Below are 23826 nucleotides of genomic sequence, written 5' to 3'. Positions count from 1 at the left end.
GTGGGCCCAGCAAAACAGATGGAACTTGAAAAGCAGAACGGGGAAAACACCTTTAATTCCACATAAGGTAAATATGGGACTTCACTGCATCTCTAGCAATTTACACAAAGTTCAGAACTACTGTGACTAAAACACGAAGACATTGCCTTTTGCAAGTGGAAAAATGCAAGTTAGAGAAAGCTCTAACACATTCCAGTGCCTTGGTAGGTTATAATGATGATAGAATTAAGTTTGCAAATTTTGGTTGTTTTCATATAAAAAACATTACAAGGAAATTTTGTACATGTACAGCCAACAATTCAAATTCCATTAAAGCCTGGCCTTGAGGGCTTAGATTTTAGCTATATCTACATTTCATGTCCTTTGCATTGCTAAATCACACTAAACTTCACTTACTCAGGAAACAAAGGGGCTTTAATTGAGAAAAAGCAGTAAATCAAGGTTTGCCAAGCATCTATTTTGGGTAAAAATATTTAAGGCCAACATTTTTACCAACGCAATCCCTTTTACGTCAGTGAAGTTACACTAATGCAGAATTTGGCCCTGATGTATTTGTATAAATATAGTATCTAGAATTTTGATGAGCATGTATTCATGCATTATTCATGGAGACAATGTGGAGAAGAAGAACGAGGTCTGTGCATGAGAGCAGAGCCCTGAGCACCCCCAGGTCCTTTAGCTGTCCCCAGGGGGATGAAGGAGCACCTGTAGGGTCACCCCTGTGCTGCTGCCCAGCCAGGACTTGTCAAGGTGGAACGTCCTCTTGGGAAGAGATGGGCTCATGTTTGCCAGGCTGTGGGATGTGTTACTGGCAACTCTGAAGAAATGCAGATGGAGGATATTTTTGTGAGTTTAAATCGAGCTGGATTTGGAAAGAGATGAGGCTGCATCTTGGTTCTGCCACAGACCTTTTGTTTGATCCTCGTGCCTCAGTTTTTCCATAAAATGAGAATAATGCTTCATATTCCCTGCAGGACAACAAGGCCTACTGTGGGGAAGAAGGAATGGAGTGCTGTCCCACGTGCTCTCAAAAAAGGGTGCACAGACCTGTCGTCATAGGACTGCATTCTGATATCCCGGGCTGCACCTTCCCAGGAAATCTAGAAAAAGGAAAAACTGAATTTGAAAAGCCACTAAATGAGCAGAAAAATGCTCAATGACTGCTGCTGCAGCTGGCCCTACTGTGAGCTTCCTCTGCAGGAGCTGAACACAGATCCTGATCCATACCATGTACTGCCTATAGTGTGTTCGTGTATATATGTATGTATATGTGTATATATAAATTATGATGTGTGTTTATATTAAAAACTACAGCGATGTCTGTAGTAACACTGGTGTGTGTGTGTGTGTGTGTGGGACACACATCCAAAAAATTTCTAGCATGCTGGAAATGCCCCCATCAAGCTTTGGCAGGCAGGAAGGGGGCAGATGTGCAGGTGTGGGGCAGGAGGGACTGGCTTATCTCCAGGAGATGTCTAGGGGCTTGCACACTCTCAGGCTCACAGAACAGTGTGGGTTGCAAGGGACATGAACAGGCCACCTAGGCCAACTCCCTGCAGGGAGCAGTGACGTTCTCAACCCGATCAAATTGCTGAGCCCCGTCCAACCTGACCTGGAATGTTTCCAGGGATGGGGCATCAACCAGCTCCCCGAGCAACCTGTTCCGGTGTTTCATCACCCTCATTGTAAAACATTCTGCTATAGACCGAATCCAAACCAGCCTCCTTTCAGTTTAAAATCATTGCTCCTCGTTCTGTGGCCACAGGCCCAGATGGACACTCAGTCCTAGATGGACACTCAGTCCCAGATGGACACTCAGTCCCAGGACAGTGCATGTCGGTTCTCCCCCTCCATCCTGCCCGTTCCCCGTCTCCATCCCCGACAGTTTTCTCCCTCTATCCCGGCGGTTCCCCCACTCCATCCCCGGCCGTTCTCCCCTCCATCGCGGCCGTTCCCTCCCTGAGGTTCTCCCCCTCCATCCCGCCGTTCCCCCTCCATCCATCCCCGCTGTTCTCCCCACTCCATCCCTGCCGTTCCCCCTCCATCCCCGCCGTTCCCCCTCCATCCCCGCCGTTCTCCCCCCTCCATCCCCGCCGTTCTCCCCCCTCCATCCCGCAGTTCCCCCTCCATCCCCGCCGTTCCCCCTCCATCCCGCCGTTCCCCCTCCATCCCGCCGTTCCCCCTCCATCCCCGCCGTTCCCCCTCCATCCCCGCCGTTCTCCCCCCTCCATCCCCGCCGTTCTCCCCCCTCCATCCCCGCAGTTCCCCCTCCATCCCGCCGTTCCCCCTCCATCCCGCCGTTCCCCCTCCATCCATCCCGCCGTTCCCCCTCCATCCCGCCGTTCCCCCTCCATCCCGCTGTTCTCCCCCCTCCATCCCTGCCGTTCCCCCTCCATCCCTGCCGTTCCCCCTCCATCCATCCCGCCGTTCCCCCTCCATCCCCGCCGTTCCCCCTCCATCCCCGCCGTTCCCCCTCCATCCCGCCGTTCCCCTCCCCGGGCGGCACCGCCCCGGGGCCGGGCGCGGCTCCATTGAGGCCGGTGCCGGGCCGGCCCCCGCCGCTGCGGGGCCAATGGTGGCGGCGGACGCGGTCGAGCCTCTCCCGGGCCTCCCCCGGCGCGGCGGGCCCGTCATGTGAGGGTTTATAGGGATATAGTACTACGGGCCGGGGCCGCGCTCCCAGCCCGCGCCGCCTCCCGGGGGAGCTGCGCCCGCCTCCGCTCCCTGCGCCGCTCCTGCCTCCGCGGGCTCTGCTCGGGCTCTGCTCGGCTTCGCTCCGGAGTTTTAGCGTGCGAGAGTGCCTGCTTAAATTTTTCTGTAATTTTTTAAAATTATTGTTTTGACAGTTTTTTGGGGTTTTTTTTAATTTTTTTTTAATTTTTTTTTTTTTTTTTTTTTTTTTTTTTTGGTGGCTTGGTTGTGTTGTTTGGGGTTTTTTTCCTCCTCTCGTTTTCGCTGTTGTTGTTGTCGCGTTCTTCTGGTGGCTCGCCGGCTCAGAGGAGTTCAGGTAAGAGCGAGCGGGGGGAAAGGGGCCGTGTCCCGCCGGCGGAGGTGCCACCAATTTCCAAGGTTTCCGAATTTCGGATTCCATCCCCGGCGGGGCAGCGGCAGCGGCTGGGGGGCTGCTGTCGGGCTGCAGCGGTGCCGTGCCGTGGAGTGACAGGCGGCCAGGGGGGGTTTATTCCCGATCATCGTGACCACTCTGGTGGAGGGGAGACCGGGAGCTCGGGCCCCCAAAGCCTCCTGGAAAGGGATGAAAGGAAAAGCAAATAAAATAAATAGTAATTTTTAAAAACCCTCTACAAACGAAACAAACAAACAAACAGAACCACGATTAATAAACCCTCAAACAAGCATGTTTTGCATGGAAACCGGGCTGAAGTGGGAATTCCGTGTGAGTGTCCCCCAGCAGCCCTTTCCCTGTGCCACACGTTATTTCGGGGCACCCTTCGCTGCCGGCGCTCAGAGCCAGCGGGATGCGCTCCGGCTGCCTGTGCCCGCTGCAGGTGAAACGCTTCCCCTCGTGGAAGCCAAAGTTTGGGGCTGCAGCGGCTGAGTTTTCAGACAAGAAAGCTTTGGGAATGTTTCTGCAGCTTCCCAGGAGCAAAGGGTTTGGAAAAAAAAAACCTGAACACCCCACTGTGTCCGGGGAGCAGCACAGCCACCTTGCGGAAGAGATGAGAGCAAATGTGTTTACTCCTGGCTCACGGCTTCTTTTTATTTTTTTTTTCTCCCCCCCCCGCATTTCTCTTTTAATTTCTTAGAAACTTTGGGTCTGCTTCATTGCCTTGTTTATGGCTCTATCTGTGGAGCAGAAGTCAGCCTGAACAGATTTAAAACCTTCTAGGGAACAAGAGAAAACCCTGAAGAGATTAGTCTTAAACTAGAAAAAGCTGTGGCAGTAAACATAGGAATGACTGTCAGCATCTCATATATGCTGTGCGATCAGTTGTGCTGGGCTGACTGTCCAGAAATGACAGGCTGGGAAATGCATCCCCGTGTTTCAGCAAGTTCCCAGGACTTTGCATTTTAATGTTGCTCTGCGTCAAAATATGTCTTCTCTGGTTTGCTTTTTGCCACTATTTTTTTTTTTAGCTGGAAATTAGGTTTTAAACAGAACAACATGTTTTTGGCAGAAAGGACATCATAACAACCCAGGGAACTCTTAAAAAAAAAAAAAAAAGTTGGAGACGGTGGTGCTGCTAAACAGCTGCTGTATTTCACTCCAGAAGTGCTGTTTCCAAAGGCTCAGGCACTGCACTCTCGCTATAGGTGCTTACATTTCTAACATGTTTTCAACGTTCCTGGAGATGAAAGTGCGTTATGGAAACAGCATCATTCGTTTTCACAGCCTTCACAGCCCCGGCTTTTTTTGGTTTTGTTTACTAATCTTCTGGTTTTGGCTGTGTCTTCAGGCAAAGTAATGATGAAAGCCTTTTGGTTGTTAGCCTGGCCTTTAGGAGAAAAATATAGCCAGGCTCGATCCTGCATTCCAAGCATTCCCCAAAATCTTCTTGGCTGTTCTGCAAGCTTTGAGAGTGCACAGAAAGCAGAACTGGCCCGTAATGTGCCTGGATCTATTTGGCTCTGACAGTCCCCTCTTAAAAAGCCTCTGGTTACATCGAGTGATATTGTTCCTTGTCAAAAGAGATGGGAAACAAGCCTGCTGGCTGTTTTCTGCTGAGGTAACTGGCCCACAGCAGTTGCTAGGGGTTCATTGTTGTTTTTTTCCCCCCTCGTTTAAGTCCTTATTCAAATTACAGTTTAGTTCTATTCCCAGGGAAATACATGGATATTTTGATATGTGGCTTCCCAGCTCTTGCAGGCATTTAAAAAAACCTCGAACGTTTTAATTTTATTTTTTTTTAAAGAAGTTCACCAACTGCTTTTGGTGCACACAGAGCACGCCAGCTTTTCTTAGAAAAGCACATGTTGCAGCCCAGATTTCTCTCCCAGCTCCATTCTTCAGAAGTTTAAGCTAGAATAATACAGATCAGAGGGCAAGTCTTCTTTTCTGCCCTGTGTTTCTCAAGGCACTCACCAGTTTTTGCTGCAAGACAGAAAAAATCAAGCTTAGGTGAATTCTTACCAGATGCCAATACTAATTTGTCAGAAGCAGATGGTGCTTTCTGTTTCAAAACTGGAATAGCTCAGCTATGGGACTTCTGCTGGGGGAACTTTCCATCAGCACAGAGATTTAAAAAAAAAAAAAAAAAGTGTGTTAGAAATAGTTCAGCTCTTCTGACTCTTTGCTTTTACTACGAGACATGATTATAAGCTAAGGTCACAAAACAGAGCCACTAACCTCAGTTTGAACTTCCTTGTGCTCAGCACATGTAGGCATTTCATTATTGGTTCAGAGGCATAGCTGACTGACAGGACACACACAGCAGGAAAATGTGCAATCTTACTTTTAGGTCTTTCTTTCAACCCGTCTGTGTTTCCTCCACGTGTCTATGAAGGAGGAAGCATATCTTTAAGAAATATGGCTTTCCCCCCTCTCCCTGTGAAATATAGATGTTGCCAATGGGACAGAGCTCTTTAAGGGTGTTGTGTAAAATACCTCGCTGCAGCACTGAGCATACAGACACCTTTTGATTTTTCTCCAGAGAAGGAAAAACAGGGCAAATTTTGGAGGTGAGGCAGCAAAGATGCTCTGCAGGAGCAGTAACAACCATCCTCTCGCCTGCACGAAACTGAGAGCTATTGACTATTCATGGCAAAGCGTCCAGAGCGCAGCGGCAGAGCCTGTGGAAAATGACAGCGTGTAACAAGATTGACTGGCATTTCCTTCACGCTGGGTCACATGCCTCCCAATTCACACACTCACACAGCCTCTCCTCTCGGGATAGGCTGATCGAATGACTCCTATCTCTGCAGCCCACATACCTTCCACAGAAAGAGTTTTATTATGCACATGTGCAGCTCTGTTTCCAATCAGTCACCTTGAGCGAATGACTGAGGGCCAGTGTTCGCTCCATCCCGAGCTCTCTGCGTTCGCTCTCTAAGGGGCACAATCTCCACCCGTAAGCAATTTTTGTTTTTTCCCTCGGGGAGGTGGGGAATAAAAAGAAATATTTGATGTCCCTCCTGCCTCCCCCCTCCCCAGGCTCCTTTCTAGGAAGTTTCTTGTGTTAGCTGGTGAAGCAAGGGGCAATCACCACGGAGAGAGCAGCGTGGAGCAGAGGGGTGAAAGCAGCCACCAACTGGCAGCCAGGCCATGGTAATTAGCTCAGTGCAGTGCCAGCCTTATTAAGGACAGTGCAGGTGATGATGACGTTGGCACACTGATTCATTACATCTGGAGGGAAAATCCGCCTTGTAAATGCTGAAGCACAGTAAATATTTTTGGCTCCTGCCAGATTGATCCTTGCATTCTGCTGAACAGTCTATATTTGTAGAACTGAAGAAGTTAAAAATAAGTTTGGTGGAAAGCTACAAGATAGGGAAAGGATTTGCATTTTATGACCACCAGCAATAAACTTTTTTTATTTGTTTCTTTTCGGTGGTAAAAATTTCAACACTTTATTTTTTTCTTCCCATTCCCTTCTTTGGCTCTGGATTTCACTGCTAGGTGAAAGCTCGTTATTTATTTTCTCTTGCCGGTAATATTCTGTAAGGGAGCTGTAAATCTGGAGCACACAGGGTTGGGAAATGATTTCTGACAGCATTCTTTTGCAAATATGTGGTGCAATCCTGCAAAGTGCTTCAGCCCTGACAGTCCTCAGGGGGTGGTGCAGACATATCAAAGCTTGTAGCAGCCTGTGTACCCAGGGAGGCTGGATGCTCTGGACTTTCCTGTGGGCTAGAGGGCTCTACGAGCTTCAGTTCATGGAGATAAATCATTAAACCAACTTCTGACTGTTGCTGTTTTGTTTTCCTGCACTCAGGCTCTCACCTGAACTTTGGCTGCCTGGTATATGCTGTTGGGATATCCTTAAGAGATCATCCAGGAATGGTGGATCACTTGCTGCCTACTGATGAATCCTTTTCATCCACAAGATCTTCTCTTGGATACTTTGGGGACATGACAGCAGGCGTGAGGTCCTACCAAATGCTGCCCTCTCCCCTGTCAGAAGATGACAGTGACTCGTCCAGCTTTTGTTCTTGTTCCAGCCCTGACTCCCAGGTCCTCAGCTCCAGCTATGGAAGCACATCCAGTGCAGAAAGTCAGGACAGTATCTTAGACTATTTATTGTCCCAGGCATCTTTGGGGAGCACCACTGCATCATGGTGGGACAAAAGGAGACTTCAGCCAATAGTGAAAGAGGAGTACTTTAGGTTGCCTGAATTTCCTGTGGATATGGAAGACTCAGGACCATTTCAGCCCACGCTTGAGGAAATTGAGGAGTTTTTGGAGGAGAACATGGACTTGGAGCTCAAAGAAAGACCTAAAAGCGAGACCAAGGACTTGAGAGCTTGCAGCCAGGTTTCTGTTGCTTCGCTGCAGCAAAAAGACCATATGCTACCCAGTGCTAGTTTAAAAGAGAGCAAAAGTGAACAGTTGACCAGCTCAACAGAAGGTGGCCAAGCTCCAAATGGAGGGATGACCCTGGAGAATGGAATACCGGTTATGCTCCAAATTCAGCCTGTACAGATCAAACAGGAGTCCAACACGAGCCCCAGTTCCCAAGGACCAGCACAGGAGAACATTAAAATTGCACAGCTCCTAGTCAACATCCAAGGACAGACATTTGCCCTTGTGCCTCAGATAGTTCAGTCGTCCAATTTGAACTTGTCCTCTAAGTTTGTCCGCATTGCTCCCGTCCCCATTGCTGCCAAGCCCATTGGGCCAGGGGGTGTGATCCAGGGGCAGGCAGGAATCATCATGGGTCAGAAATTTCAAAAGAACCCCGCAGCCGAACTCATTAAAATGCATAAGTGCTCTTTTCCTGGCTGCACCAAGATGTACACCAAAAGCAGCCATTTGAAAGCCCACCTGAGGAGGCACACAGGAGAAAAGCCCTTTGCCTGCACGTGGCCGGGCTGTGGATGGAGGTCAGTATCGGGGTGCACTCTGTCCAACCCCCTTCCCCTTATGGCTCACTTGACCTAACTTGCTGGGCAAGTAGGTTTGTACTCTGATTTATAAATTGTTTGTATTGCCAGAACTTGTTTGGTTGGTTTGACAATGAAGACCTTTTTTTCTTCCTGTTAGGTAACCCAGGGGTTTTGATAAATTAAATAGCACAGCATCACCGGCTGGCACCAGCAGTTTTAGTGTCTTAAAAAAATATAAAAGTAGTCCATCATAATTTCTATTTCATTCTAGAGGGTCAGACTAAGCCTGTTACCACAGGTAGGACCTGGTGTTTGCATTGGTGTGGCTGCAGCAGACCCGTGGTTGGCACCAGCTGGATGGTTTAGGGCAGAATTGCTGTGCACAGCCCTGTGTGGGACTAAATGTGCTCAGTGAAGGGCTGTGATAAGCAAGTGTGGTTAAAAGCAGTGTTCTGTGCACTTTCATAGAAAATGCACTCCATCCCACTCCTTCTGAAATTGCTGGCAGTGACACTCTGGCATACTCTGGGTTTTATTCTCTGCCTTGATTCAGAAAAAACGCGTGGGTGCCACTCAAAGTTGCAAAAAAGCTGTCAGATGTAACAACATAACCAGAAGGCTGAGGTGGAGTTAAACATTGCTTGAATGAGAGATTGCAGGTTTGATTGAGAAAATGTTTTGCAGAGGGATTTTTTAAATATTTTATTTTATTCCCATATGACTTGAAAAATTTAGTCTTTTAAAAAAATATCAAATTTTAATTTTAAGGAACCTTTGACAGGTGCCTTCCTCATTCTTTCCAGTTAGCTGTATTTCTGGCTTGCCTGCTGACAAGTGCTAATGTACAGCACCACAACGATGGGAAAAAATATAATCTTAACTACCTTGTGTTAAATTAAACTTAATTTCCTGCAAATAATATGCTGCAGAGCTTCAGTGAGCAATGTCTAATGAGAAAATGGGTTGTGATCATGGGCAACAGATGGGGTAAAAAGTAACAGGAGAGTGTTGTGTAAAAATGCAAGTATGTGAGACATGCAGCAGTTAGAGATGGCTGGGTTGGTTTGAGGGAAAAGGTCACAGTGGAGCTGAGCCCTCTGTTCCCCAGCTGGACCAGTCTGAAATTTGCCTCTCAGAGGGCTGAGGAGATCAGATTATGGTTGCTCTACAGACTGGTGGTGATTTGTTTCCTGCTGTCCAGGCAGCACCTCTCATGAGCCCAGTTTATTGCTCAGGTGTCCTCTCACCAAAGCTGCGTTTTTCAGCTGATGGGTCCCACAAACTCTGGGCTGGCTGCTCCTGACCTGCAGTACAGGCTCTTGCGGCTTTTTATTTGGTTCCAGAGTATGTGTGCATGGGCAGATGTGCCTGTGGGTGTCAGGCTGGCTTTCCTTGTGCTGGGATGTGACAAATGCAGGTGGCACCAGGGGGTTTGTCTGAGATTTGTACCGGAGCTCCCAGGGACTTTTGTGGCTCAGGATCAGGAACCTAGAGCATTGCCTGTGGATGACCTTCTCCAGCTCTGTCTTATCACAAAGCTGGTGTTCTCCAAGATACAGAACCAAGGGAAACATTCAGGAAAATATTAAGTGATAAAGGATGATTAAATTTGCAACAGGTGCCTCTCTTCTCAAAGCGTGGCAGTGAATGGCTTACATCAAAAGCAGGATGCTGGCATGCAGGTCTTGCAACCTGGAACACCCTGAACTTTTAGCCACCACAACTTTCTAAAGATGAGCCCAGCATGAATGAGAAATTAATCACCTTCATAATGAAGAACATGTGGCTGGTCCACCAACAGCTGCTGCAAAGTGCTTTTCAAACTCTTTTGTTGCTTGTCTTGTTGGATTTCACAGCCTGGGCTGCAATCCCAATCCCCCAAACCCCCAAACCCTGGAAGGGCTCTGCTACAAGAGGAGAAGTTTATAGGCAGCAGGAGAGGCTGTGTTTGGGGGGCTGCCTCTTGTGCTCACAGCAATCCTCAGCTCCAGCCTGAGATTGCTGCACATCTCCTGCTGCTCCCACATCAAAGGCCAGACCCAACCAAGCATTGAATTACTCAGTCCCCTTTCATCAATAAACCATGTTTACCTTTTCAGAAGTTCACTGAGAGCTGTGACTTAAGTCTCACATGACTTAAGTCCAATGCATCTGGCCACTCTGTTTGCTCCCAGGTCTACATAATCTCAGATGAATTTAAGCACTAAAACACTGCTGGGCTCTGCTTTCCCCCTCTTTTCCCTGCATTCTTGTGCTTGTGTATTTATTTTTTCACTGAAGGCACTTAAGAGCTGATCTCACTGGAGATAGTAATTTCAAAACCAAAACAAAGTGTTGCCTAGCACGAAGTGCCTGAGCTCGGTGGGAGGGTTAAATGTTCCTTGGCTCTCTGTGCAGCCCTGCTATGATGTTTTAAATTCACCAGGGTTGGAGTGTGCACCCAGCAAACCCTTTTGCTAACCCCTAGGATGGCTGGGGACCCCTAGCACCTCTGATGGAGGCTGAACCCTGCTTGCTTGTGCCCTTCCTAGGCATGGGGCAAGGGCTGTTTTTGGCAGAGTGGTGCTCACCTGGCAGTGGCCAGTGACCCGTTGTGTTCCCTGGACTGGTCAGGGCACTGATCTGTGTCGTGCCACCTTCTCCCTTTGGCACCCCAGTCTCTGGTTTGTCCTGCTCAGGCCAAAGAGCCGAGCTGCAGCCTGGGCTGTGCCCAGCAGCTGTGCTTTGGCACAGGGCAGGAGAAGCTCCTGCTCCCCTCCCTGGCACTGCACTGTGCAAAGCTGCAGTTGCTGCAAGGCTGGGGATGAGGCAATCTCCTTTAAATGCCCACTGCATCTTCTGGCTGCAGGCTCCACAGGTGCCAGCATGGGCCACCAGCTCTGCCTGGTTTGGCAGGGAGGGTTTAAAGGCTTGGAACAGTGTGCCCAGGAGTGTGCCTGGGCCTGAGGGACCATGGGCAGTACCACACCTGGGGCAGGGCAGGCACCTTGCAGAGGCTTTGCTTGCTGCTGCTGTGCAAGGGGATGACAGGTGCACTGGAGCTGGGCTGGTTTCTTGTAGGAAAGCTCTGGGGATGGGCAGGAGGAACCAATCCAGACCCTCCCCTCCACTGTGGAGGAGAGGTACAGCCTGAGTTGGCCTCAGTGGCTGGTGGCCTTGGCAGGGACCAGGAGTAGCAGGCTGAAGCTATTGACCTTTCTTGCCCCATGAGCCACATGGGAATGTCCCCATATTGCTGGGGGACACAGGACACGTCCTACACATCAGGGAGCTCGAGGATTTTTCTCCAAGGGAGATGTAGTTACAGTCCCTTGGGGTCCTGCCAGATAGAAGGATGAAGGAGGCTCTTTTGGTTGCTATGGGATTTCCCAGATTCCTTTACTTTTACTTTTCCTTTGAAGGAGGAATCCTTCTGGAAATGGCAGTGACAGAATAGTGAGGTATTCCTTGGGTCTTCCTCTTTTTATTTTTTCTTTCCCTTTTGCATTTTGCATTCCACAGTGGATTTTTTTTCACTTTTTTGGGGTTGATCTCAGTGCCAGAGTGTGCTGCAGATATTTCAGTGCAGAGCCAGACCGCCAGATCCTCCCAGCTTCCTTGTCCTAACCTTTGCGTTGTTTTTTTGTAAACACACAGACAGCTCGAGGTTTATTTCTGTGGGCTCTGTAAGCTGATCTTTCCGTCACTGCTGGGGAACAGTATTGCAACATTCCTGCCTCTTCAGCTAAGGACATGGTTATGAGGCAGAGTGTATTTTTATCAAATGAACTCATCCAAGCTCATTCCTGACATGTGCCTCCTTCTCCCCCACCATCCCTGCAATTCCCCTCAAAATGCACTTGTGAAGCTCTTGTGCAGCATTAGCCAAGTGCTGCTGCACTTCTGTTGCAGATGGTGACCTTAATGGCAAGGACATAGGACAAGGCAACCCAGCCACATCTGGTTTTGGCTCTTTGAAGTCTGTATGTAAGAGGATGGCTCTTTGCACAAGTGCCTTTCCCTCTCTTCCCCTGGACATGGCACAGGTCTGTTCTGTTCCTTGGCACAGCTCTGTTCCTTTCCAACACTCAGCCTGCACAGGCACCATCCTACACTCTCCAGGCCCACTCACCCATAGCCCTACAAGAGCATCCCTGCAGGGGTCTGGCACTGGGACTAGTTCACTGCTAAGGACAGGAGAAATCCCTGGCCCTGCTGCTCCCAGGTCCAGTCTGTGTTTTTGGGAAGTTATGGCTGAAAGGACTAGGGGTATTAGAGAAAGCAAACATTCAAGTAGAAGCCGTGAAGAGAAACTTCTGTCCTAGCCTTTATGAAGAAGACTCATTCCAGACAAGGAGCAAGTTGACAGTTCCATAACAACTGCCTGTTTTTCATGGAGAATGTGACCCTTTTGCCATAAGGATAGCAGAGCAAGGGAAGGAAGAAAAACAAGTGAATAGGTGAAAGAATCTCCCCTAGAAATGTCTCTGGGAGAGAAGTGTCCGCACCATATCTTACCCATGGTGGGTGCCTGCCTCTGCTTTCTGTGGGCTGAGTGCTCTCTGGGGAGCATGGCCAGGCTGAAGAGCTGCAGAACTGAGGAAACCACTACCAGCCTTCCCAGTGCCTATGCCCTGGTCCTCAACTATTGGCAGGAGATCAGAGCTAATTAAAACCTTTATGTGGAAACTTACTTTTCCTCCATGAGGGATTTATTCATAGGAGCCCAGCAGTCCTGTTTTCTCCCCTTCACAAAAATAGCCTGTTTGCTCTGTTGGTGATGTGATATTTTGCTCCAGAAAGGCACATTTTTCTACATGTTCTTTCCCTGATTTGTTCAGCTAGTGCCCATGACTTCACTTATTTATTGTAAATAAACAGCTGATACCATTTCTTGCAAGCTCTTTTTCTGTGCTGCTCTTTGTTACTGCTCTGGCAACAAAACACTTAATTGCTCTTTGTCAGGCAGCAAATTTTTTGTACCCATCTGGACAGGGCTGTTTTAGTGTGACATTGTTAATTAACCCTCTGTCTCCCAGTTGTATCCAAAGTGGAAATAGAGACAGCCCTGCTCTTTAGACCAAAGTATTAGATCATTTGGGATCAATAAAGCCTGTGGGACTCATGGTGGCTATTTGAGGATTTTTCTGTGGAGATGGAAGGTGGAAAATATCTAAAATTCAGAAGACTATGGAATACAGTTTTGGTAATTAAAGGCTCATTCTTGATTTAATTTACCCATTCTAACTATGCACATAATTATGCTAATGGCCATTGAGGCCCACCTGAATTTCAGCTGTTGAGATGCTGAGCATTTCTGGTACTTATAATGACTCTTTATTTAGCCTGCAGGAGCACACATATTTTTTCATCTGGATCTAATAAGTACGTTGTAGCTATGGCTGGGTATATATCTGGAGCTCCTCTCACACTGGGTGCAGTTAGGGGGTGTCTGTTGTGCTTGTGTCAGTGGGAGCTTGAAACAGACCTCACCTGCAGGACAGGGGTTGTTGTCTCTGCTCAAGGAGTCTGTGCTTGGATTTGCAGGAGCCAGGTGGTGGGGATGGCTTTGGAGGGGGCTGGCAGGGGGACTGGGAGCAGTTTGTCCAGCTGTGCCCATGTCATGGGGTCCAGGCAAGGCAGGTACCAACACTGTGAGTGCAGTGACACGGGGTGAGGTTGGTGGGTGTGTGTTTCCATCACTGCTGCTGCCCTGCTCTGTGTCCCTTTCACCTCCTGGAGTGTCCCAATGGCCCGAGGGGACATTTTTTCACTCGCTGTGAGAGGCTTAGCATTCTAAAAACCCCACTTATCTGAAAAGGCTTCTCCTCTCTTGCAGGTTCTCCAGGTCAGACGAGCTGTCCCGGCACCGGCGCTCCCACTCAGGGGTCAAACCCTACCAGTGTCCAGTGTGTGAGAAGAAGTTTGCTCGAAGTGACCACTTGTCCAAGCACGTCAAGGTGCACCGCTTCCCGCGCAGCAGCCGCTCCGTGCGCGCCGCGAACTGAGGCTGCAGCAGCCAGGACAGCACCGTGCCCACTGCATTTCTAGGGATAATTTATTTGTCTCCACACAACAGTCAATGCTGTCACTTGACACCACCGTGTTTGAGTGCCCCACGTCCTTCAATGATGATTTGAGAATGAAGCTCTTTTTGGGTCAGGGGAGCGGGGCGCTTCTTCCTTTTTTTTTTTTTTTTTTTTGTTTTTTTTTTTCTTTTAAGGATATTATTTTCCTTTCCTTCTATCTGTCTCTCCTTTGCTGCTGCTTCTTTTGGAAATTACAGTGTTTTATTTTTAGCTGTTTTCTGCTGCACAGGAAAATGTAAAAGTTGCTTGCTGCTAGTTAATTATAGCCCTGGCATTCCTGAGGGCTTTGCTCATGTACAGGCCACTCATTGTGAATTTTTATTAAGCTGCTCTATTTGTCCAGTTTGGAAACAGCAAATTCCTTTTGACATGAAAACAACTCCTTTGTTTTTGGGTCGCCTGAGCCAAGGATTTGTAGGGGCAGGCCATAGGAGGAGGAACAGTGGGAGTTGGGGATGGGGGGAAACAGGGCTTGGAGATCACTGGAATGTGCCTCCATGCATCTCTGATTTTCCCAGCTCACATTTACCTCTTCCTTGGCTAGGGCCATATATAAATATTTATGTATACATATTCATACATACATACATATATATATATATATATTTAAGCAAAGTCATGTTCCAACAAACCCAGAAGCTCAGGCTGGATGGAATGGCTTGGAGTGCAGCCTCTGGAACTGTGTGTGCTCCTGTCCTGTGCTGCTGAGGGGTGGAAGGATGCCCAGGTGCCAAAGGACGCTGCTCCCCTTTGAGGCTGGTTTGCAGCACCCACTGTCTGTAGCAGAAGAGCTGCTGTCTGCCCACAAAGCAGCACAAAGGTGTTTGTGAGAGCCTCTGAGCTCTGCTCCTGCCCTCCCGTGTGAGCTGGGGGACAAAGCAGAGCCCCAGCCCCCGGTGAGCACTGGGCATCCCACAGGTCAAGCCTGGCTGTTGGAGCCCAGCTCTGTTTGCTGCAGGCTGTGTAGGATGTGCCTGTGCCCAGGGAGGGGTGGGGACCATGAGCTGGTGGGACAGCACTGTGACATCGAGCTCCAGATCCTCAGCCTGATCCTCTCCCTCCCCACAGCCATGTCAGAGCTCCACGCAGCTGGGGTGGGCAAATGGGTGAGAACAGCAGCCAAAAGAAACAAATTTGTGTGATAGCTGGCTAAGAAGGGAATTTAAGCAAATAATCAGATGGCAGCAGGCAAGTGATTTTATTTGTGTTTCTTCTTGTTTTGTTTTTCCTTTTGAACTCTGGCGATTGTAAGAAGCTTTAGAAGAAAATAGAATTCAGTAATTAGGAATGATTTTATAATGGATGTTGCATTTCCTTTCCATTTGCAGACTGCATCTGTTTGTCTTTTCTGTTGGCAAAATGGGAAGTAGGAAAGTGTGATCCTAGAGCTAGGCAGAGCAGGAGCCCATGCTGTGTGAGAGCAGCAGGTCTGGCTAAAGTGAATGCATTCCTTTTGTCCTCTAGAAATTAATATAATTGAACTATCATCTATTGACTGGTTTATATCACATCCTATGAATGTATGTAAATAAAACTGTACATAGATGCATATCTATATAAAATATCTTTTAATAACGTATCAAATTTGTGTAAATTGGAAACAAAAATACCTATAAAGCCAGTGTACATAAGTTACAATTCTGTATATTTTCTTTTGTTCTTCATAAAAATATATTTACTTTGACAATAAAATGAAAATGGAAATTTTAAATCCCTCCTTGAAATTATTATTCATTAATTTCCTTTATAGCCAGCTCTGTAATCAGGACAATAGCACCTGAAATTTTGATTAAACTGGATGTAACTTTTCAGGTGCTGTGTAACAGGGAGATGATGATGGATCAGTTCTGAAGTTACCTTCAGTTTTTCTCATCTCAGGAAGTTCTTGGGAGGCGGGAGATGCCCCAGCTCTCTCTCCCCTGGAGCCCTCACGCCTTGCTGGGACACAAACGCCTTCCGTGGCTCCTGACTGCTCTGGAACAGCTCTGCAGGTGCAGTAAAACTGTGGCTGATAAAGCAGAACAAACAGGTTTTGAGGGAATTCCAGCTTAGTGATTAGTGTGGAGCAGGAAGGGCTTCAAAGTCTGCTTCAGACTGTGACGGTGACTCGCTGTGTGACCCAAGACAAAGGACTCCAGTGCCTGGTCTGTGCTCCCTTCCCTGTAAAGCAGGATAACAACATCAATAATAGCATCACAGTGATACTGTGGGACTCAATTTGCATTTGTGTGATCCTTGGATGGACGCAGCAAGCGCTGAGAGCAGGATTAGGTTGTCAGAGAAAGGCTGGGCAGGAGAGGTCTTGGTGCCAGGGTGGCTCCAAGAATGAATGCCACGCCTGAGTGATGTGAAGGAGCCTGGCAGGAAACACTGCCTCAGGCCTGAGGAGAAGACACCCCGTTCTGCAAAAGCCATTGCTTCCATTTGTAACAACAGGGGCATGAACACCCTGCTCCTGTCATCTGCAAGCTGGGACATCTCTTGCATTGTGCTTCTGCTTGCTCTGGCCTCCACTGGAAGAAGAAACCAGCAGCATTACTGGTGCTAAAGTCTGAGTCTCCATGGGAGCAATGGTGCAGTGGGTCCAGATCTTCTCCCAGCAAGAATCATTCTGAGACTAACAGGCACTGAGGGATTAAAGCCTCTCCCTGAAGAACAGCCACCAAAAGGCGCCAGCTGATGAGCCAGGGCCCTCCACACCCCTGATTATTTTTCCCAGAGAATCTCTCTGAGCCTGGCAAGAGGACTGAGGCATGAGGCAGACTAAGTTCTGTGCAATCCAGGTTGTTGTTACCTCCTGAGGTGTAGCTTGAAGACCAGAGTGCTCAGGACAGCAGTTTTAAGCTTTAATTAGCAAGCCTGCACCACGAGGATCTGCAATTCCCTTCTGTTCTCACCCTATCCACTTCATCCACTAAACCAGCTGCTTTACTTTAACCAGCATCTGAGTGTCTTCCCCATCTCACCTGGAGTTCTGATATTGCTGTGAAGTTGGGCAATTCACCCTGCAAGACCTTGGGGGCAGAAGTTCCTATTTTTCTGCAAGAGGTAATACTGAAAGCTGAAGTGGAGTAATGCAAAATGCCTACTGTTGGAGCACAGCAGGGCAGAAATGTAACATCTAAATTTTGGTTTAGCCTGTAGTATTTTCCATGAAATGTGTATTCTCTCTCTCTTTTCTTTTCCTTTCTCTCTTGTCTGTATTAAGTATGGATTTTGAGTGTGAATAGTGTTGGTTTTTCTAGTTAATACCTAAGGAAATGTAAGTTTATGTAAAAGTTGCTATATTTTGCTGAAAAGAGTAGGGCCATGTTTGCTGTGAAAGCAAAGTTCTGCATGAAATGATTGAAATTTCCAGAATTTTTTCCTCAAAAAAGTAGATATTTTCAAAAGAGATTTTCATGTTTGTTTTATGTGAAATTACTGGCCTGGCTAGTCTTTGCTGATTCATGAGAAAAATGTGGCCTTGCCTTAATCCTGGCTTTATCCACCTGAAGATAAACATATAATTCAATGTTTTGATACCACAAGTTGTCTCAGCTTCAGCAGCTCTGCATGGCAAAGCACAGCATGGCAGGGTCACACACAGGCCTGTCTCATAGACTTCAAACCTCTGTAATTTGGTTTCTGAGGTGTGAATGGACGTGTGTGCAGTGGCACAGCCTTCACAAAATCATTGTGATCTGGTTCCTAATGCTTGCCAGAACTTTGTGTGCTTTGGAAAGGTTCATAGTTTAAAAGGTTTATAGTCAGAAGTAGTGGTGAAGGAGAAGTGTTAGGAAAGGTAAGGAGCTGTCAGCTGGGGAGGTTGGACTCCAGGTAAGGACTGAGCAGGAGGAATGGAGGAAAGTGATCTTTCTGTGAGGTGACCTGACTTCTGTGACCTGTGGCTAAACATAGTGCAGTGGAGTGATGTGTCTGAGACCACAGAACAACACAGAGGGAAAATGGGAGCACAACCAAGAAGTCCTAAATCTCCTTTGCCCCAGACAGTGGCACAGACCACAGATCAGCAACACCCAGAGGGTTACAGGAGGCAAAGAGCAATAGGACACATGAGCCATCAGATAAGCAAAGATACAGACAGGACATAGGTAAAGTCAGGTTGCACTGATAATGGTGCTTTTGGAAAGGATGCCAAGGGGAGAGGAGTGAGATCTTGCCTGCTGGTGTGCCACACGTGGGAGTCACCAAGGCAAAGCTCCCTAGGAGGAGTTCTGCCCCCTGACCTGTGAGCTCTGGGGGCTCTTTACCCTGGTGGGTTGGAGCAGAGCTGCACCCCCGTGGAAAGCAAACCAGCCCATGGAGCAGGGTGCTGTGATGAAAGAGCTCTGGCTCCCTGGGAGAGTGCTTGAGTTTAGAGCCTGTGGTATTTGCAACAGTCTTCTGCTTCCCACCCTCCCTGAGGGCTGTTTTCACTGAAGTCCTTGTGCCAGGAGCCTTCTCCTTGTCTAAATGGCCACTATACATTTAATCCAAACAACCAGGTGACTGCAGCACAAAGCCAGTGGCAATAATCCAGTGTTAATGATTACCCTGGGCCCCTTGGGTTATGTAAGTCTGGATGTGCTGTACTGGGCTCTGGGCTCAGACCTGCCCTCCCTGTCTGGGAGAAATACCAAGGACCTGCCAACACACATAGAAAGCTCTTTGGAGCCAGCTGGGATTTTCCTTTTGACAGCACCTATGAAACCCGTTATTCACTCAGTTCAGTGATTGCCATGCCACGCTTGCTTGTTATTCAGAGATGTTGCTCTTAGAGAATGAGTTGTGCTAAGCTCCCACTGGCTTCAGCACAAGCCAAAGACAGTGACTGCCACGGCTTATCAAGGGGGAAAAATTCCCAGCTGGGGCAGGAACTGCAAATCCCAACAGGTCCTTGGCTTCCCTTGCTCATTCCTTCTGGGACATTTGTGTTTATGTGGCTTTTAATCTCTTATTCCATGCATCTTAGTTTTGTCCTTGGCTATTTTTTGAGGGAGTGTGAGAGGGGTGGAAGGGGTGGGAGGTGTTTGAAAGTGGGGGAGGTGTAAAAAATAGGTATTGAAAAATATTCAGAGGATTGAGAAATAATGCCTCTTCTGGTTAAATTATCCAGATCATGAAGTTTGCAGCTCCTTAGTACTGAGTGTTTCACAGTCTAAGCTTTCATCTGCTCTGCCAGATCAGTGCAGGTCTCCTCCAGCTGGAGCTGGAGCACATCCTTCATCTCTTGCCATGTTCTCTACTGTGCTCTACTTTTCTGATAGTTTTGTGGTTAGGCTGGCTCAAAGAGCATGTAAGTATCTGATCTCCTGAAGAGATAAGGCTGAAGGAACCTCTTAGCTCCTGGAGAAGTCTATAGCAGAGAGCTTTCATCAGTTCACCCATCCTGCCTGCGGGGTGTGTGTGCCTTGGCCAGCACCTCACGGAGCCCCAGACTGCCGTTCAAACCATCCTGAACACCACAGCAACATTTGACAAGGGCTTGGCCATCTCAAGAAGAGGGCAGTGTTTGCATCTCTGCCCAAGCACAGCAGGACAAGGCATTGGGTGGGATGGGAGTGAAACACAGCAGTGACAAGTTGAGAAGGCAGCTCTCCTCTTGCTCACACTGCTGTGCATCTGGTAGCCCTTGCTCTGCTTGTGTTGGGTTTAAAAGCATCCTGAAAGGGAGAGAAAATCGAGGTGAATGTGGCCTGTAGTTTTCTGTAAGGGAGCTGAGGAAGGGAAACAGAAGCTGGAGCAAGTGATGGCGCAAGAGGCACTGTTCTGTCTGTTCCAGTAAAAACAGAGTGATGGGCTCTTTATGCAGAAAGGGCTCTGCTTGCGCAGGAGAAAGGTCTGAGCTGGCAGCCAGCGTCAGAGCAGCAGCTGTGCACTGCTCTGGGGCAACAGCAGCTTTACTTCAGCAGGTTTAGTGAATAATCATCAGAGGGCTGTGCCTTGGACTGTTAGCAGTCACAAAGAGAAGGGTTTGGGATTGCTCGCTCTCAGTCCCTCAGGTCCCTTCCTTGTATGATACTGCTTTTCTCCTGAATCTCTAGCTGATTCTTAGCACTTTCCAAAGCAGAAATGTTATTTATCCATATAAACCAGGAACCTCCATAAACAGACCAAGGCATTTAGTAGAAAAATCTATCCAGGAATTGTTTTACATGTGACTGAGGGTGGAGTCCAGTAGCCCACAAAAAGAGAAGTAAAAAGAGAAGTAAAAAGAATTGCTGTTATGTATCTAAAAAAGATTCTGGCATCTGCCTTTCCTACTGAGTCCAGTGGGCTCCAGCATAAGCCCTGCTACTTATTCCAACATTTTGGTTGCAAATTGGGCTATTGGGCTGAAAAGCATCCAAGCATTTAATAAACTCACCTTCCATAAGGGAGTGACGTGAGAATTTGAGTTTGGCTGTTGACTGCTGACTTTTTCTGAGAAGTCTATAAACAGCAGCCAGGTAGTCTCTCACTTTTTGTTTCTCTGGTGTGTTTTGTTTTTCCATGGACAACATGTTCTGGACCGTAGAGAGTTGGCTGGAGCTAGATTCATTCAGCTCCTGTGTCCCTGGTGGCAGATAATGCATCAGGGAGGGCAAAGGGCTTGGAAATGTTGTTTAGTCAGAGCAGTGATCCTGCAGCCAGCATTGCATCCTGCAATAACAGCAGGGCTGTGCTGACGGTGGCAGGGCTGGAGCAGCCCCTGGACCTTGCCTGTGCTGGAGCTCAGCTCTGCTGGGCCAGGTCTGACTGGAACAGTGTCTCCATGGAACTGGGAACGGCCTTGGGCATCCAGGGACAGGGCTGATGGGGGAGCCCCTTGCTCTAACCAGACCTCTGCCTTGGCTGGTGTAGAAAGGGCTCTGGTGTGGGCTCAGCACTGCTGGAAGTGGCAGGTGCTCCTGGGGCAGGAAGGGGAGTGCAGGATGGTGAGCAATCTCTCAGAAAACCAAGTTAGTTACAGCTGACAAGTTTGCTGGTAAACTCTCCTACTTGTTCCCTAGGAATTAATGGCACAACTGGAGGGTGTTCATTTACCTGCAGCCAGGACCTTTAGTCTCCTTGCAGGGTGTTGGTATTCCAACTGATAAATAAACACACATTAGTAAGGCATTGGGTTTTGTTGGTACTGAAACTCCAATTGCCCTTCTCCAGCACTACCCTGAGCTCCTGAGCACTAACTCCTCACTCAGTGTCCCTGGCACTGCCTGCTAGATAATCCAGGCTTGAGATCAGTAATAGCCATGGAAGTTTAATGTGAATCAATCTCTGTCATGCCTAAAGGAGAGATTAAAGAATTAGAATTGGTCCTGATGACTTCATGTGTGTTACCTGATACCTTGTGACCAATCCCTGGTGTGGAGGACATGAATCCAGGGAGAGCTAGCTTTGCTTCTGAATTTTCATGCCAGTCTCATTGAATCAAATTAGCTGTTCTAAATTAATAATGGTATTGGCAGCTCTCTAGCATATTCCAGCTGACGAAATTTCCCAGTGGGAAATTAAGCATTTTGCCTGTCCCTTGAAGAACAGTTGTCACCTTCACCGTGCAAAGTCAGAAAAAGGATTTAAATTATTTGACCAATAGTCCTTAGGGAGTTTGTGGCAGAGCTGTTGAGGAAGTCCAAGTGTGCCAGCTCCTCCTCAGGCCCAGATATCAACCACAGCTGAATGATTTGGTGTGCATTGGAGCCATCTACTCACTGATGTATAGATGCACACTGGGGAAGAAGTGAGGATGCTTTTTATCCCTCTAGATGGCTTAAGCCTTGCATGAGGTGAAATGCAAGGAATGACAAACACATTTCTTTTGCTGATGTAGCAGGAGTGACATTGGTGCAGGTGTGGCCCACGCAGCTTCTGCAGGATCTGGGGAGCAGTAGGGGAAAAAACCTGGCTGTATCTGCTTTTTGAGTCATTGCAATGAGCCTTGGTGACCTCTGCAAGGGTCCTTCATCTTTTGTGGAAACTTGTTGGCTCCTACAGTAAGCAGCAAGAAATTCAGCTCAGGATTTTTCTTGCCTTGATCACCCCATGAACATGGCCGTGCTGCTGAAGCTGTCACCCTCATGGTATGACCAGAGGTTTCCTTGCACTAAAATTCAACCTTGTACCACCTTCCTAAACATCTACTTACAATCTTTCCTCCTTAACCTTGATACTTCCAGCTTACTCTTCTCAAACACATTTGTTCTAAAGAAAATTACCTGCTGCTGATGCACGAGCTGTTATCTATTAACCCAAACATTTTAGATTGCATAAGAGTGTCCATTTTGAAAGTTAGTACAGAAGAACTAGTCCAATGTAATCTATGCTGTTTGTCCTGATCTTTTACTCAGCTTCTGGAACTAGATAATTTGTGTGGGAATTAATAAACTATACTCTTTGTTGTGGTAAGTTCCAATTATTGCTTTCCAGGCAGTTTGTCTGATGAGCAGATAACCAGTCACTAGCTAGAGGGGTGTGCTGTTGGCAGAGAGAGGTTTCTACCCTGCAGTGACTAGGGAGGCATTTGTAACCCACAGAGAAACCTTGCAAGTAGGGTCTCTTTGCAGTACATTTGCAAAGCTAATAGCTGAGTCAGCTGGCAGCCTAACAGGATGCACAGAACTTATAAAGCACATTGGGGCTGTTGAGAAAAGAAAAAAATTCTTCCTCATTTAAAAAAAAAATTGAAGCGTTCACCAAAAGAGCAAGGGAGGCAAAAGAGTCAGCAGGACTGGCAGTGTGGTGGCAGGCAGTCACTGGGGGTGCTGGCTGTGCTGGTTTGTTGGTCCCTCACTGAGCAATGCCCACGTGTGTGCTTTGAGGTGGTGCTCCTTCTTCCTCGTCTTCTTTCCACTGGGGCTCCCCTTGTGAAATGAAGAAGTTGTGATTTTGCAGAAGGATTCTATGAGTGAGGTAATGTTAAAGACAAATAAAGTTTATAGTGCAAAGCATGGCAGCCAGCTGGGGGTTTATTCAAGTGCTGTTTGGGGACTTGTTTGGTCACACAACTGTGCAGAGACAATGAGGAGTGGAATCTTCTCTAAGTTTGTCCTTGAAGACTCATTATGAAGCTATAGTTAAGGCAAAGTTAGCAAAGAGTAAAACTCTGGAGAGAGAAGATTTTTAAATATTCAAGGTCATATTCCCAGCCATTCTCCACCATGCTGTGCTGTGTTTGCTCAGCTGTGCTGTTGGGGCAATGCAGAAGCATTTGCTCCCCTAATTTTTCGGATAGGCACAAGGCCAGAGCTGGACCTCCTTGCTAAAGGTGGAACAGCAGCTTTTGATCTCCTGCCTCGTGTTTAATGTGTGAGCCTGATAAGCAGCAGCACATGGATTTGGAGCCTCTCCTGTTCAGGCCACAAAAAAAAGAACTCTGAGCCAGGTGAAATCTCATCTCTGCCAGTGGAGGCAAAAGCCTCCCTGAATTTGCCAGAGCCATGGGTTCATGCTCAGTTTGTACTGAGGTAGCCCTCCCTGCCAGGGCTACTGACTCTGGGCTGGTCTGGGGGGGAGTTTGGAGCCTCACCTGGGCCTGGGTTTAGTCAGAGCTCTCAGCTGAGGAGCTCAGGTGAAGGGGTGGGATGGTGATGGGTGCTCATGGCTGGCTAGGGAGGTGGTTTGGGTGTAGACACCTACAAGGAGGGAGTCTGCAACAAGGAGCAGCTGGCCTGAGTGGTGAGAGGCTTTGAGGAATGAACCTTCAGTAGGTACTGTTTGGGGAAGGCTGAGATTGACATGGTTGAGCCTTTTGGATTTTTTTGAGAAAATGGATTCCGTTCAGGTATGAAAGGGGCTG

At 47.9% G+C, this 23826-nt stretch overlaps 1 protein-coding gene across 1 annotated transcript; it reads left to right on the top strand.

The window, feature by feature from the left end:
• The first annotated feature begins 2883 nt into the window (after positions 1 to 2883).
• Positions 2884 to 15780, top strand: KLF15 (KLF transcription factor 15). The gene is made up of 3 exons (XM_056501376.1): positions 2884 to 3007; positions 6891 to 7998; positions 13820 to 15780. Exons 2-3 carry the CDS (start codon positions 6956 to 6958, stop codon positions 13986 to 13988), a joined length of 1212 nt encoding a protein of 403 aa, XP_056357351.1. The 5' UTR covers positions 2884 to 3007; positions 6891 to 6955; the 3' UTR covers positions 13989 to 15780.
• Positions 15781 to 23826: the final 8046 nt, after the last annotated feature.

Source organism: Oenanthe melanoleuca, chromosome 12 (genome assembly GCF_029582105.1).
Source record: "Oenanthe melanoleuca isolate GR-GAL-2019-014 chromosome 12, OMel1.0, whole genome shotgun sequence".
Classification (NCBI taxonomy): Eukaryota; Metazoa; Chordata; class Aves; order Passeriformes; family Muscicapidae; genus Oenanthe; species Oenanthe melanoleuca.
Note: the sequence above shows the minus strand (reverse complement) of the source record. Positions and strands in the feature narration are given on the sequence as shown.

What these genes read in the sequence shown, in the direction of transcription:
- KLF15 (XM_056501376.1), top strand. Translation starts at nt 6,956, where the DNA reads ATGGTGGATCACTTGCTGCCTACTGATGAATCCTTTTCATCCACAAGA. An exon ending in TGGCCGGGCTGTGGATGGAG is followed by an intron (nt 7,999 to 13,819) that starts GTCAGTATCGGG and finishes CCTCTCTTGCAG; the next exon opens with GTTCTCCAGGTCAGACGAGC.